This window comes from Microcaecilia unicolor, unplaced genomic scaffold (genome assembly GCF_901765095.1).
Source record: "Microcaecilia unicolor unplaced genomic scaffold, aMicUni1.1, whole genome shotgun sequence".
In the NCBI taxonomy this organism is placed as follows: Eukaryota; Metazoa; Chordata; class Amphibia; order Gymnophiona; family Siphonopidae; genus Microcaecilia; species Microcaecilia unicolor.
In genome coordinates, this window is record NW_021963668.1 from 588,930 (window position 1) to 604,536 (window position 15,607).

The following is a 15,607-nucleotide window of genomic DNA, read 5'->3' on the forward strand; positions in this document are numbered from 1 at the left end:
TAATGTAATGAAAACATTGTCGTCAGACAGAACATAAAGATTAATATCAAATATGTAATTGCATGTAACTATTTTTACATATCTAATATAATAATTTGCTCCTTCAACGTTCGAATGTGTCTCACTGGGATCGTAATCATCTCCTGACGTTACGAACGCAGTGAGAGACATTGGAACGTTGCAGGAGCAGATTCAGCCCTTCCTTCACACGCACCAACATCTCCCGCCCCTGACACATCCCCCCCCCCCCCCCCACCGAGGTTGCTGCCGCTCACCCCTCCTCCACCCCCCCCCCCCCCCCCCAAGGTTGCCGCCGCTCACCCCTCCACCCCCCATCCTGACTTCAGGAGATGTTAATCCTCCGATTTTCTCCGCCCAAAAAAGTTTTACCTCCCGCTCCGCAGGACCCCCTCCCCGCTTCTGTCGTTTCAGGACCCCCTCCCCCCCCTCGTTTCACACAACTAAGATATTGAAAAGCATCTTTGTACCCAAATGTTAAAATCATCTAATGGGCACAGTAGCATTGCATAATATATAAACATGTCTTACAGTAAATAAATGTAATGAATGTGTGTGTACATGGACATTGGATTTAACTAAATACAATCTAATAGTGAATATGAAGAATTTAGATGCACAAAATGTACTAAATAACAAACTAAAAATGATTAAGAAAAATCTTGTTAAAACATACAGGGCCCTGTTTACTAAGCTGCGCTAGAGGCGCGCTAGCATTTTTAGTGTTCACTAAATGCTAGAGACACCCATAGGAATATAAGGGTGTCTCTAATGTTTAGCAAGTACTAAGTTTTAGGACGCGCTAAAAACGCTAGTGCACCTTAGTAAACAGGGCCCATAGTAAAACAGCTTATGCATTGACGTAAAACAATGAGCCGCTTTATTCTAAATATTTATTTATTTGCTGCATTTGTATCCCTCATTTTCCCACCTATTTGCAGGCTCAATGTGGCTTACATTATGCCGCAATGGTGATCACCATTAACGGAATGATAAATACAAAGAGGTGTTACAGTCAAGGTATCTGAAAATATCACGTAAATTAGATGTAAAAATAAGATAACAAGTGGATTAGAAGAAATAAATAATTCAGAACAGGTGTATAAGAATAGGACAAGATAAAACGTTCAATAATATTAATGTGAATTAAAGTAACCAGATTGAATGAATCAATAGGTTGTCAGATCATGTGTTATCTTTATGGTGTTCGGTAGTGCGTTCCATAGTTGCGTGCAGATGTAGGAAAAGCTAGATGCATATATTGATTTGTATTTAAGTCCTCTGCAATTGGGATAATGGAGGTTTAAGAAAGTTCGTGATGAGCTTTTTGTGTTTCTTGCTGGAAGGTCTGTGAGGTCTGACCTATATGACGGGGCCTCTCCATATATGACTTTATGAACTAGGGTGCAGAGCTTGAATGTAATTCGATCTTTTAGTGGTAGCCAGTGTAATTTTTCTCTGAGGGGTTTGGCGCTTTCATATTTCGCTTTTCCGAATATGAGTCTAGCAGCAGTGTTTTGGGCTGTCTGGAGAATAAGAATAGGACAAGGTAAAACGTTCAATAATATTAATGTGAATTAAAGTAACCAGATTGAAGGAATCAATGTTGGTTTGTTCTGATGCATTTTGGATGTCAACTCTTCTACGAAGGATTCTTGTTATAAGTCTCTTTGAATAGGTTTGTCTTCAGTAACTTCTGGAAGGTTGTCAGATCATGTGTTATCTTTATGGTGTATACTCAAGTAGTCCCACCATATCATAAGATAAATATCTATGTTGCTTTCCCATGTAAATAGATGTGACCGGTAGTTATGCTCAAGCTGTTTTTGTGCCTATAGCATAAAAACTTATTCCAGTAAATTGCTCAAACCAATGAGAATTACTATGTAAAACATAGATTACTTCCCTTCCTTTCAGACTACCTTAAAAATAACATGTAATTTATAAGTGGATCTCTTAAAAATAAGCCCAAATCGTCATCTTATATATGGAGCACATTCTTCTGCCACTGTGTCTATTCAATTCAAATTAGGTCTTGTATATTGCTAAAATCCCCTCTCCAGGGTTCAGTGCAGTTTACATCAATTAAATTACATGACTTAGAACAATGCAAGATATATCAAGCCTATTAACAATAAGAGGAAATAGAGAAATAGGAGACAACAGTCCTGTGAATCGTACAGTAATGGTTAAACACATGATAGTCTTTGGGAATAAAAAGGTTTTTAACTTCTTCCTAAAGCTGAGGTAGTTGCTTCCAGTCCTAATATCAGTGGGGAGAGTTGTTTTTTTTTTTTTAATTTGTACCCGCGCTTTCCCACTCATGGCAGGCTCATTGCGGCTTAGGTACTTATTTGTACCTGGGGCAATGGAGGGTTAAGTGACTTGCCCAGAGTCACAAGGAGCTGCCTGTGCCCGCAGTGGGAATCAAACCCAGTTCCCCAGGACCAAAGTCCACCACTCTAACCACTAGGCCACTCCTCCACTCCAAAGAGAAATCCCTGATACTGGGAAAAGTGAATAAAAAATCTTATGAAATTTAGTTCCCTTGTATGACAGAAAGATTAGGAACAATTGTTCTGTTAGTTTGTTGGATCAGGCCAGACATATTGATGATATGTTAATCAGCAGACTGGATGTGATGCCATAAAGAACGTGAAAAACGTACAAGCGGCTTTAAACTTGATTATTTCAGCTATGGGGAGCCAATGTAGATTAACCAGATATAATGTTACACTGTTGTATCTATTTAATTTGAAAATCAATCTTGCTACAATATTCTATATCATCTGCAGTTTCTTTAGGTATGGGGACTTAATGCAAAAAAATAGGATGTTGCAGTAATCAAGATGTGACAATATGAGCATTTGGACCAGTAATGTGAATGCTTTCTAGTCAGAAAAAGGATGAACTAGATGAAGCTGTCTTATTTTAACCAGTGTTTTCTTCCATGGTTGATTGATGTGGGAGGAAAGACAAAAGATTGCAAATTAACACTGTCAACTGCCGAGCAAGATATAAACAGGAAAAACAAACATAGTTCGAAATGTCTATATGCGAATGCCAGAAGCCTAAGAAATTAGATGTTAAAATATATTGCACTAAATGAAAAATTAGATATAATAGGCATCTCTGAGACCTAACTGAAAGAGGATAACCAATGAGACAGTGTCATACCACGGTACAAATTATATCGTAGTGATAGGGTGGATTAAATTGGTGGAGGGGTAGAATTGTATGTTAAGAAGGGCTTTGAATCAAATAGATTGAAAATTCTGCAGGAAACAGAACACATCTTGGAATCCCTATGGATTGAGATTCCATGTGTAAAGGGGAAAAGGATAGTGATAGGAGTGTACTACCATCCACCTGGCCAGGATGCAGAAATGTTATCAGAAATTAGGGAGGCTAACAAACTGGGGAACACAATAATAATGGGTGGTTTCAATTACCTCGATACTGACTGGGTAAATGTAACGTCAGGGCATGCTAGGGAGGTAGAATTCATTGAAAAAAATCAAGGACTGCTTTATAGAGCAGCTGGTACAGGAGCCAGAAAGAGGAGGAAAAATTCTAGACCTAGTCCTTAGTGGAGCGCATGATCTGGTGCAGGAGGTAATTGTGCTGCGGCCACTTGATAAGTGTGATCATAATATGATCAGATTTTGGTATCAGCTTTGGAGTAAGTACACAAAGGAAATTCAATACATTAGCATTTAACTTTCAAACAGGAGACTATGATAAAATGAAAAGAACAGTGAAAAAAAACTTAGAAGCAGCTGCAAAGGTCAAAAATTTGCATCAGGCATGGATGCAGTTCAAAATACCATCCTGGAAGCCCAGGCCAAATATATTCCATGTATTAAAAAAGGAGGAAGGAAGACCAAACAACAGCTGGCATGGTTAAAAAGTGAGGTGATGGAAGCTATTGGAGCTAAAAGAAAATCCTTCAGAAAATGGAAGACGGATCTGACTTAAAATAATAAGAAACGGCATAAGGAATGGCAAGTCAAATGCAAGGAGCTGATAAGGAAGGCAAAGAGAGACTTTGAAAAAAAGATTGTGTTGGAGATAAAAATACATAGTAAAAACTATTTTATTTATTTATTTATTTATGGTTCATTTCTACCCCACATTTTTCCACAAATGCAGGCATTTAGGTATATTAAAACAACAAGCTGGTAAAAGAATTGGTTGAACTGCTAGATGACTCAGGGGTAAAAGGGGCACAGGGAAGACAAAGCCATAGCAGAGAGATTAAATGAATTCTTTGCTTTGGTCTTGACTGAGGAAGGTTTGTGACCGATACCAGTGCCAGAAATGGTATTCAAAGCTGAAGTGTCAGAGAAACTGAATGAAATCTCTGTTAACCTGGAAGATGTAGTGGGGCAATTTGACGAATTGAAGAGTAGCAAATCGCTTTGACTGGATGGCATTCATCCCAGAGTACTGATAGAACTGACAAATGAACTTGCAGAAGTATTGTTAGAAATATGTAATTTATCTTTAACATCAAGCATAATGCTGGAAGATTGGAGGGTGGCCAATGTAACGCCTGGGATTTTGTACCTGGGACAATGGAGGGTTAAGTGACTTGCCCAGAGTCACAAGAAGCTGCACTGGGAATTGAACCCATTTCCCCAGGATCACGGTCCGCTGCACTAACCACTAGGCTACTCCTCCACTCCTGGAGGAGACCTACAGGGACATTGTAGAGAAGTCCCACTTCCAGTTTGGCAGTCCCTGTGCAGCCTTGAGAGGAGGGAGGTCTCCTAGAAGGAGAGCAGCACCCTGGTGAAATAGGAAGTACTCCTGTAGCCATGACCTGCCCACCAGGGGATGCATTATCCTCTCGCATTGAGAATTTCTCCATGAATTTCTGCCCAGGCGCAAAGGGTTAGGACAGCTGTTATAGTTGGTGATTCTATCATTAGGCATGTAGATAGCTGGGTGGCTGGTGGACGTGAGGATTACCTGGCCACTTGCCTGCGTGGTGCGAAGGTGAAGGACCTCGCGTGTCACCTAGACAGGATCTTAGTGCTGGAGAGGAGCCGGCTGTCTTGGTAAATGTGGGTACCAGTGACATTGGAAAATGTGGGAGAGAGGTTCTGGAAGTCAAATTTAGACTCTTAGGTAGAAAGCTGAAGTCCAGATTCTCCAGAGTAGCATTTTCAGAAATACTTCCCGTTACACCTGCAGGACCCAAAGGGCAGGCAGAGTTCCAAAGTATCAATCCATGGTTGAGACAATGGTGCAGGGATGAGAGATTTAGATTTGTTAGGAACTGGGCAAAATTCTGTGAAAGGCTGGGGGAGAGACTGTTCTGAAAGGATGGGCTCCAACTTAACCGGGATGGAACCAGGTTGCTGGTGCTAACTTTTAAAAAGAAGGTAGAGCAGATTTTAAACTAGAATGGGGGAATAGTGATATAGTCACCAAGGAGTGCATGGTTCAGTGTGGAGTATCCTTAAAGGATACTATTGAAACAGGACATTTTAGGGAATCCCAATAGAGGGGTTTCAACATTGCTGAAAGTAAGCCAGGTGTGCTTAATGACATAGCAGAATAAAGGATGCACATTATCCCCATCAAATTCTAAGCAACTTGCAGATCCAAGGAAAAAACACAATCTGAAGTGCTTGTATACAAATGCTAGAAGCCTAAAAAATAAGATGGGAAGGTTAGAGTATATAGCACTAAATGAAGATGTAGATATAATAGGCATCTCAGAGACTTGGTGGAAAGAGGACAATCAATGGGGCACTATGTTAACAGGTTACAAATTGTATTGCATTGATAGAAAGGATCAAATGGGAGGAGGGGTTGCGCTATATGTTAAAGATGGAACTGAGTCAAATAAAATAAACATTCCACATGAAAGAGCACCATGGAATCATTATGGATAGAAATTCCGTGTGTGAAGGGAAGGAGTATTCTTGTAGGGCTTTATTACAGTCCACCAGGACAGAATGAACAGACAGATGAAGAAATATTTACAGAAATTCAGAAAGCTGGCAATTGGACAACACTGTAATAATGGGTTATTTCAGTTACCCCAATATTGACTGGATAAATGTTACATCTGGGAGTGCCAGGGAGATAAAATTTCTAGATGTAATAAATGATTGTTTCCTGGAGCAACTGGTCCACGAACCGACAAGAGGGGAGCCAGTAGGAAAGCTTAAGCATGCAACAGGCTGTATACACATCAGGTGGGCAGTTTTGTATAGTGATTTCTGAAGATAAAGTATATTTTATTCATGGAAATACCTTTGAAAATTACCCACATGTGGTAATTTTCCACATGTAAAGAAAGTTGTTTTCCAAATATAAAATAATGATAAAAGGTGCCTAAAAAAGTAATGATAAATATATCTCCTTCTATGTGTATGTAGGCAGTAGATAGCCATAGTTTGGAGCTGGGGTAGAGTTGTGTTGTGTTTGTTTTTATCTCATTTATTTATTTTTTATTTATTGCATTTGTATCCCACATTTTCCCACCTCTTTGCAGGCTCAATGTGGCTTACAATACATCATGGATAGTGGAAATAAGAAGAGAATATACATTTGGTATTACAGAATGATTTTAGGTTGCATGGTAATGGAATACATGATAGTAATATAACAGAAGGCATTATTAAACATTTCTGGATATATGTGGGGAGTTTCACATGTGTTGATCTTTGTGGTATATCTTGTCAAAGAGATCGGTCTTCAGTAGTTTGCGGAAGTTGGTCAGTTCATAGATCGCTTTTAGGCAGCGCGTTCCAGAATTGCGTGCTCATGTAGGAAAAGGTTGATGCGTGCATTAATTTGTATTTTAGGCCTTTACAGTTGGGGAAATGAAGATTGAGGAATGTGCGAGATGATTTTTTTAGCATTCCTGGGTGGTAGGTCTATCAGGTCTGACATGTAAGCTGGGGCATCGCCATGGATGATTTTGTGAACTAGGGTACATATTTTGAACATGATGCGTTCTTTGAGTGGGAGCCAGTGTAGCTTCTCTCGTAGGGGTTTTACAGTTTCGTATTTTGATTTTCCGAATATGAGTCATGCTTTTCCAAGTGTAGTTCAAGGCAAGTGATGTTCCCAGAGGGCTTACAATCTTAAGTGGAGTTGAGTAATCTAATGGTTAGTCCAGTGGCCTGAGAACCAGAGAAACCGGGTTCGCTTCCCACTGCAGCTGCTTGTGACTCTGGGCAAGTCACTTAATCCTCCATTTGCCCCAGGTACAAAATAAACACCTATATATAATATGTAAACTGCTTTGATTGTAAGTACAGAAGGGCGGTATATAAAGTCCCATCCATTTTCCCATTAAGGTCATATCAGGGGCAGTAGAATTAAGTGACTTACCCAGTGCTACAAAGTGCATCAGTGGGATCTGAAACCTGGATTCACTGGTTCCCAGCCCACTGCTCTAACCATTAGGCTGTCCATACATATTTTATGAAAAATGTGTGTACGTGCATATGGTTATACCTTCAGAAAGAGTATAGATTTGAGCAAGAGAAATTTTGCACTGGGGTCCTTATAGGAGCCTATTTTATGAAGACACATTGGCACCTTTGTTACCATTATAAAATAGGTGCTATTTTGAAATTTCACATAGGTGCAATTTCCTCAGGTAAAAAAAAAAAAAGTGTCTACCTTCACAAATTATCTAAATGAATATTTCTCACTCAGTGCAGCTAAAAGTCTACAGGTTGTTCTATATATATATACTAGTAAAAGAAGCCCGTTTCAGAGCAAATGAAACGGGCGCTAGCAAGGTTTTCGTTGCCAACACCCGCCCCCTCCCTTCCTCCCTCCCTGGCCAACCCCTTCTTTGTTCTGGCATTGCTCTGCCCCCAACATCATGATGTTTGACGCGAGGACGGGGCCCGGAGCGATTCCCCCCCCCCCCCCCCCGCCTCCCTGCCTCCCTCCCTGCCAACCCCTTCGTTGTTCTGCCATTGCTCCGCCCTCGAGGGCAGGGCCCGGAGCGATTTTGGTGGCTTCACCACCACGAACCTTCGAACCTTTTTTAAGGAAGTCAGAGCTTGGCTTCACTGACGTCAGTGTCCTCAGAACGTTGAGGGTGAGTTTTATTATAGAAGATATATATATATATATATATATATATATCAGGAGAGGAAATACTACGTGGGTTGCATAGTTTTCAAGCAAAATTGTGCTCACTCATAATATAGGTTCCAGTGATTTTAAACACTGTACCTATGGCATTTGTCAAAGATGAAGTACATGCTTTGAATGTTGATGCAAAGCCCATGAGTAAGAAGCATGCCCTATTTTTTGACAGTTTGAATATTTCCTTCATTATATAGTGTAAGACCAAGTGTGTGTGTGTGTGTGTCTGGCTTTGTGTTCATTGCCACAAATAACAATGCATTGATTTTTTTCCCCCTTTCTGAGAAAAGTTTGTTTTATTTTCAGATTATGGATTACAGTGAAAAGTTGGACAAGGAACTTGCATCCTTAGAAACCGTGGAGTCTCAAGCTGATGCCAAGTATGCTAGTTCTCTTTTATGTGATTCCATTAATTCACTGTTTCGAGAGTGTGGGTGTACAACTACCAGTATTTTATATGTACTGAGCCTCTGTCTGCTGAGAATTCTGTGCAATTCAGGCTTGTTAGATGTTGCTGAATAGCATCAAATATCATGTACACTTATTCTTCGTTGACCTCGTATAGCTCTTATTTTAAGTCGACAAGCAGGATTGATTCAGACACACAAGTGAGTGATGTCATCTGGTGCTCTCCCACAGTTCCAAATCTAGTGTAAAGTTATGACCATGTGCAGTCCTTATGTACAGTGATCTTTTTGGCTCCTCAGTTTTTTTTTTTGTTTTTTTTTTTTTCTGCGTTGATCAGACATGAAACAAAGCTTTCAAGTAAAAAATTTTCTCAGTAGTTTGCTTCTACACTGTTTTTTGTTTATTTAAATTAAAAAGAAAACTGTCCCTGAGGTCAGGATTTAGTTCCTACCTGAAATGCAATAGAAAGATCTAGAATTTTGATACCCATTTCATATCTCTCTTATGCATGGTTCTAAACAAGATCAAGAGCGCCAACATGAGCACAGAGAGGCCATTGGAATCACCTTTGAGAACACTTAAAGGCCAAGAAAAAGGTACTTCTTAGAAAATTGCAGAAGACGAACTCTTCGCAAGAGACGGGCTACAGATGTATAGTGCATACCAGTCAAGAATCTTCCATAGAAAAGCTATCAAACTCTGTGCGCAGTAACTTTCAGTCCAGTCACCAAAAGGGGACCACTAGGCAATAAGAGTGGACCAAGTATCTCCTGATGTTTCAGGCTTACAGCACATCTGCTTACGGAGTGCTTCAAAAGCTTGAGGAAAAATTGCTTTTATTAACTCTGGCCAAAGTACTGACGAAGTATATATACATACCAGCAAGGATACTCCTACTGCTAAGAGGAAGTGCATAAACTCTTTTTCAACTGTGCAATACCAGTAACAGTGTTAGCAACTCTTGTGTGGATCCTTCCTAACACTGAGAGAAATGTTCAGTGCAGAGTGGCCTATCCTTGCACAGTCCTTGGTGCAACAGCCCACACCACTTATGCCAGTAAACCTTCATTGTTGACTTCTCTAGTTTCCAGAGCATTTCTATTCTGAGGTTTGGTTTTGTTTTTGTTTTGTTTTTTTTTCAAAAGGTGTTTACTGATTTTGTAATGGGTCATTTCAAAAACCTGTCTGACCCTCTCATATGTCTGGTCTTAGCCAGTCCAGACACTTGTTCAGATCCCATTGAATCTCTGATATCCATTTCAGACTCTGAACATAAGACTGCGCATTTGATTCCTCCCTCCTCGCTGGACTCACTCCCGCCTTATGTAAAGGGCTTTCTAGATCCCTTTGATATCCAACCACCCTCTCCAGATAATGAAGAAAACAGTTCTATAGGAAGTCTAGATGAGTTTTAATGTGGATAAGTGCAAAGTGATCCACACTGGGAAGAATAATCCAAATCATAGTTATCTGATACTAGGTTCCACCCTAGGAGTCTGCACCCAAGAAAAAGATCTGTCTTCGTCGACAGTACGCTGAAATCTTCTTCCGGTGTGTGACATCGGCTAAAAGAGCAAACAGAATGCTAGGAATTATTAGGAAAGGGATAGGTATTATTATTATTATTATTTATTGCACTTGTATCCCACATTTTCCCACCTATTTGCAGGCTTAATGTGGCTTACAAAGATCTGTTATGGCATCACCATTACAAGGTAAAAGATACAATTGGTGTAAAAAAAGAGATCAAGGAAGACAGATAGGAACTAAGCAAACAGTTATAGAAAGACGTCATTCAGAGTCAGGGTGGAGTGGTGAAGTGTTATAGTTAAGTTACGGGTTCTCGTGGTAGGCCTTGTTGAAGAGAGAGGTTTTCAGAGATTTGCGAAAGTTAGTTATTTCGTTGGTTGTTTTCAGTTTTGTTGGTAGTGCATTCCACAGCTGTGTGCTCAGGTAGGTGAAGCTGGTCGCGTGTGTTAGTTTGTATTTTAATCCTTTGCAGCTAGGGAAGTGTAGATTAAGAAATGTGCGGGCTGATCTTTTAGCATTTCTAGGAGGTAGGTCGACGAGGTCTAGCATGTAGGTCAGGGCGTCTCCGTAAATGATTTTATGAACTATCGTGCATATCTTGAACGTGATTCGTTCTTTGAGTGGGAGCCAGTGAAGTTTCTTTCTTAGGGGTTTTGCACTTTCATATTTTGTTTTTCCAAATATGAGTCTGGCTGCGGTTTTTTGGGCTGTTTGAAGTTTCTTGATAGTTTGTTCTTTGCAGCCAGCGTAGAGTGCGTTTCAATAGTCCAGGTGGCTTAGTACCATTGATTGTACCAGGTTGCGAAAGATGGATCTTGGGAAGAAAGGTTTTACTCTTTTTAGTTTCCACATGGAGTGAAACATTTTCTTAGTTGTATTCTTCACGTGGTTTTCAAGTGTGAGATTTCGATCAATGGTGACTCCGAGAATTTTCAGTGTATTTGAGACAGGAAGGGAAACATTTGATATGGTTATGGTGGTGAATGTACTTGTATTATGTCGTGAGGTGAGTATGAGACATTGAGGTAACAAGACAAAAGAATATTATAATGCCTCTGTCGCTCCACGGTGCAACCACACCTTGAATATTGTATGCAATTCTGGTGCTGTATTTTAAAGATGTAGCAGAATTAGAAAAGGTTCAAAGAAGGGTGACCAAAATGATCAAGGGGCTGGAATTCCTCTCGTATGAGGAAAGGCTTAATAGGTTAGGGCTCTTCAACTTGGAAAAGAAGGGAGATATGGTTGAGGTCTACAAAATACTGAGTGGTGTAGAACAGGTAAACATAAATCGATTTTTTTTTACTCTTTCAAAAAGTACAAAGACTAGGGGACACGCAAGGAAGTTATATAGTACTACTTTTAAAACGAACAAGAGGAAATATTTTTTTAACTCAATGAATAGTTAATCTCTGGAACTCGTTGCGAGATGTGGTATCCACAGTTAGTATATCTGGCTTTAAAAAAGGTTTGGACAAGTTCCCGGAGGAAAAGTCCATAGTCTACTGTTGAGATAGACATGGGGAAAGCCACTGCTTGTCCCTGGGATCAGTAGCATGAATCTTGCTACTGTTTGGGATTCTGCCATGCGCTTGTAACTTGATTTGGCCACTGTTAGAAGCAGGATACTGGGCTAAATGGACTATTGGTCTGATCCAGTATGGCTGTTCTTATGTTATGTTATTATGACCCTTTATGACCACCATTGAGAAATGCCATATCATATGCAAAATTTGTCAATAAGATGGCTAAAGAAATTCCCTCTCCACTTCTGCAGGAAACAGGACCAAGATCTGTCATTTTTGGCCTTCTAAAATATGTAGAGCTTTTTAAAATTTATTTAAATATCTTAATTTATTTTGGTGACTATTACTGTACCTGTTTATGGCCATTCAAGGACCAGCAGATCTGTATGTGGCAGAATCCTCTTACTGTTCAACCATTTACAAGAGATTTGACGTAGAAATATAACTTCTAACCATCTCTAGGAATTAATAATGTCCATTTGTTGCACTGCCATAAGGAAATCAAAGAAATGCAGGGATTTTTCTAGCACTTTTCCAGGAAAGGATTCCCATATGTTAGACCCAGAGACCTGTGCTCTGCTTTGTTGCTGTCCATTAGCTCTACATGGTTAAGTACATGCAAACCATTTTTTGGAAAGTGCAGGTCTTTTATCTGCTCTTTCTGTGCAAGCTCAAACCCAGCTAGCTACTTACCTTGCAGAGTCTAATGAGCGGTACTTACTGTATTAGAACAGCTTATCATGCCTTTGAAACTCAGCCAGAGTTTCCACTTCTGCAATTGCAGCCAGAAGCCTAGCATGGCTGCGAACTTATGGGATGCATGAAGATGTTTACTCCAAGTCCTTTACTGGAGACTCCCTCGTTGGAGAAAACCGACATGGGCAAACCTCTTTTTAAACTCTGAGGATGGGCACTGGTGTAACGAGCAAAGGTGTCGCGGGCCACAGGTTTGCAAAATAATGTAGTATGCATCATATTTCCACATTTATATATTCTAACATCCAGAAATTCAATGACATGCTTGTCAAATGTCATTGTGAATTGCAAAGCCAAAGTCAACAAGTCATCTAAAAAAGTTGCCAGATTCTAATTTTTGAAACCCAGACCTATGAATATTATGTATATTTTTCTTCAAAATGCTAACACAGTAGCACATTCTAGTAAACCTGGCCCTTAGAAAAAAGCTTGCTGTATCTGAATGTATAAAAAGTGTTGACTAAATCCAAGAGAAAACAAAAATAAGTAGATCATTAAGTAAGTGGCACCACCAGCTATGATCTGTGTGTGTGTGTGTTCATTTGGAGATGTGTTAGCAGGGCACAGAGATTCCAGCACTGGAATTAAGAAACTTCAAAGAAATAAACTCAAACGCACAGTAACACAGTAAATGACGGCAGACAAGGACCTGTACTGTCCATTCGGTCTTTCCAACAAAGGTGAAGCTGCACCTGCCACTTTATGCAGATTGTAGTTGTTCATGCTTAAACACTGGTTGGCAATTTGGCAATAATTAGTAATAATTTTAATTTTAAAAAGCTTCCCCATTTCCTGGTGTTGTCAACCATGGCACTTTTTCAATCACTGTCCAGCAGCCCAGCTTATGCCAGTATTAAGTTTTCCTGTTCCATTGAGCACCTCTTGTTAGCCATAAATTAGAAGCGGAAACTGTCCTCTTAAGATAAGTACTCAGCATTTGCCAATATAGTGGCAGCATTGCATTACAGTGTGTTAATACAGCATTATTTTAATGTCTCCGTTGACCCTTAGTACTTGTTCTTTACTCATTGCCTTCTTCAAGGGTGGGGATGGTTGTCCTTTTGGTAAGTTCAAAAGGATAAGTGTTTCTCACTTTATCACCCAATTTAGCACCCTGCAGAACCTGAGATCCCTGGTTACCATGAATGAAAATCTAAAATCCCAGGAGCAAGAATTCAGAGCACATTGTAGGGTGAGTAATGATTGATATTTATTTATTTGTAGCATTTGTATCCCACATTTTCCCACAGATTTGCAGGCTCAATGTGGCTTACATTTGCCGTAATGGCGATTGCCATTTCCGAGTAACTGAGTACAAAAGGCATTACATAAACATAAAGGAATCCTGTTCAGAAGGAATGGATCCTAAGGAGCTTAGCCGAGATTGGGTGGCAGAGCCGGTGGTGGGAGGCGGGGGTAGTGCTGTGCAGACTTATACGGTCTGTGCCAGAGCCGGTGGTGGGAGGCGGGGCTGGTGGTTGGAAGGCGGGGCTAGTGCTGGGCAGACTTACACGGTCTGTGCCCTGAAGAGGAGAGGTACAAATCAAAGTAGGGTATACACAAAAAGTAGCACATATGAGTTTATCTTGTTGGGCAGACTGGATGGACCGTGCAGGTCTTTTTCTGCCGTCATTTACTATGTTACTATGTATACGTACATGGTAAAGAGAATTGCAAAATAATACAAAAGAAGAGTACAACCAGCATTTCATTACGTTGCATACATACATGGTTGTTGATATGAGTCAGAAATGAAACTAAAACTATTAGCCTTTTTCCTTTAATAATCCTGCTCTCTAGAATCAGATTATTTGGCACTTTTACTGAAAAGTACAGAATATCAATGAGATACAAAACTCCGCTGCTGCTTAGCTATTACTGATGCAAAGCATTTCAAGGAGTGTATGAGTGATATGCTGTATTGCCATTCTTATCATTCCCTCGGTTTTAGAATGAGTGGTGGCGGCTAGTTGCCAGTGAATTCAGCTGATATATTTCTGTAATAGTATCTATATAAATAAAATCCCCCTCAGACATTCTGAATCCCCCTCAGACGTTCTGAAGCTCACCTCACTCCAACTGTGGCTCCTGACCTAGGCTATTCAGACTCCCGCACTCAGCCACGCCCATCTGCGCCCTAGGCCACGCCCCATCTGGACATAAAAAGCACTCTCAACGTTCCATTGACCACTGACGTCAATGAAGCCAGTTCGTTTGTTCGAAGCTCTGTAGCACAGTCTGTGGGCCCTGCCCTCGCGTCAAACGTAATGACGTTGAGGGCGGAGCACATTCAAGGAGCCAATCAGCAGCCGAAAGCAGGAGAGAGGGCGGAACGACGAAGAGGAGGCGGGAGAGAGGGCGGAATGTGGAAGAGGAGGCGGCCCGGCAGCGCTTCTACACACTACGAGGAAAACCTGGCTAGTGCCCGTTTCATTTCTTTCCGAAACGGGCCTTTTTTACTAGTACTCTATAATAAACCTGAATATATAGCATATAATAGCAAATGTATATTTTTATATGCATACAGCAAAATATGGTTTAATCATGCTTAGTCATAGTGAAACATTTGTAGCTTGAATAAGCTGTTTAAAAAATGTATGTGTTTTTTTTTTTCCTCTGGTTGTAGTGTTCGTTATGATGCCAGAATGCATTAGAGAATGAAATTCTCCCATTTATCCTTGCAGTGGGGTTCAGAATAGGGCATGTTGAGGCAGACTCTCTTTCAGACTTGTTTTGGAGGGACCATGTTAAGGAACAAGACATTTTCTATTGACAAGCAGGATTGAGTCAGGCATACAAGTGGATGAAATCATAGATGACACCAGGGTGGAACTGCTCTCCCAGTGCTCAGAACTTAATGGAAAGTTCTGAGTAATGCATGTCCCTTCCCCGCAGACTACAGTCCCCTCAGCTCTTCCGTTTTGTTTCTTCTACTGTACAAAACAAGACGTGTGACAAAGCTCTTCCAATAAAATCCTTTTGTTTTTTTTATTCATGTTATTTATATATATTTAGAAACTATACAAAACAGCTCTAAGTAGCTCTATAGAGTGACCACATTAATGTCCATATAATAATTACATTTAAATAAAGAGGCCTCAATAGCCCAGGGTACCAACACAGTGGACACACCCGAAATGGCTTTTATCACGGGCCAACAATTCTCTGAAAAAACCTACAGAGTGAAATACATAAGACAGTCTGTAGTAAAAAACAGAGAAATTGTATTCAAAAAATGT

General features: G+C 40.3%; 1 protein-coding gene across 2 annotated transcripts in view; it reads left to right on the forward strand.

Moving 5' to 3' along the window:
* LOC115459553 (coiled-coil domain-containing protein 93-like) overlaps positions 1-15,607 on the forward strand; it is a 227,635-nt gene that overhangs the window by 138,885 nt on the left and 73,143 nt on the right. For both annotated transcript variants that reach the window (XM_030189365.1, XM_030189366.1), the window contains exons 14-15: positions 8,455-8,528; positions 13,479-13,560. In XM_030189365.1, coding sequence (XP_030045225.1) covers positions 8,455-8,528; positions 13,479-13,560 — 156 coding nt within the window. The remainder of the gene's footprint in view (positions 1-8,454; positions 8,529-13,478; positions 13,561-15,607) is intronic.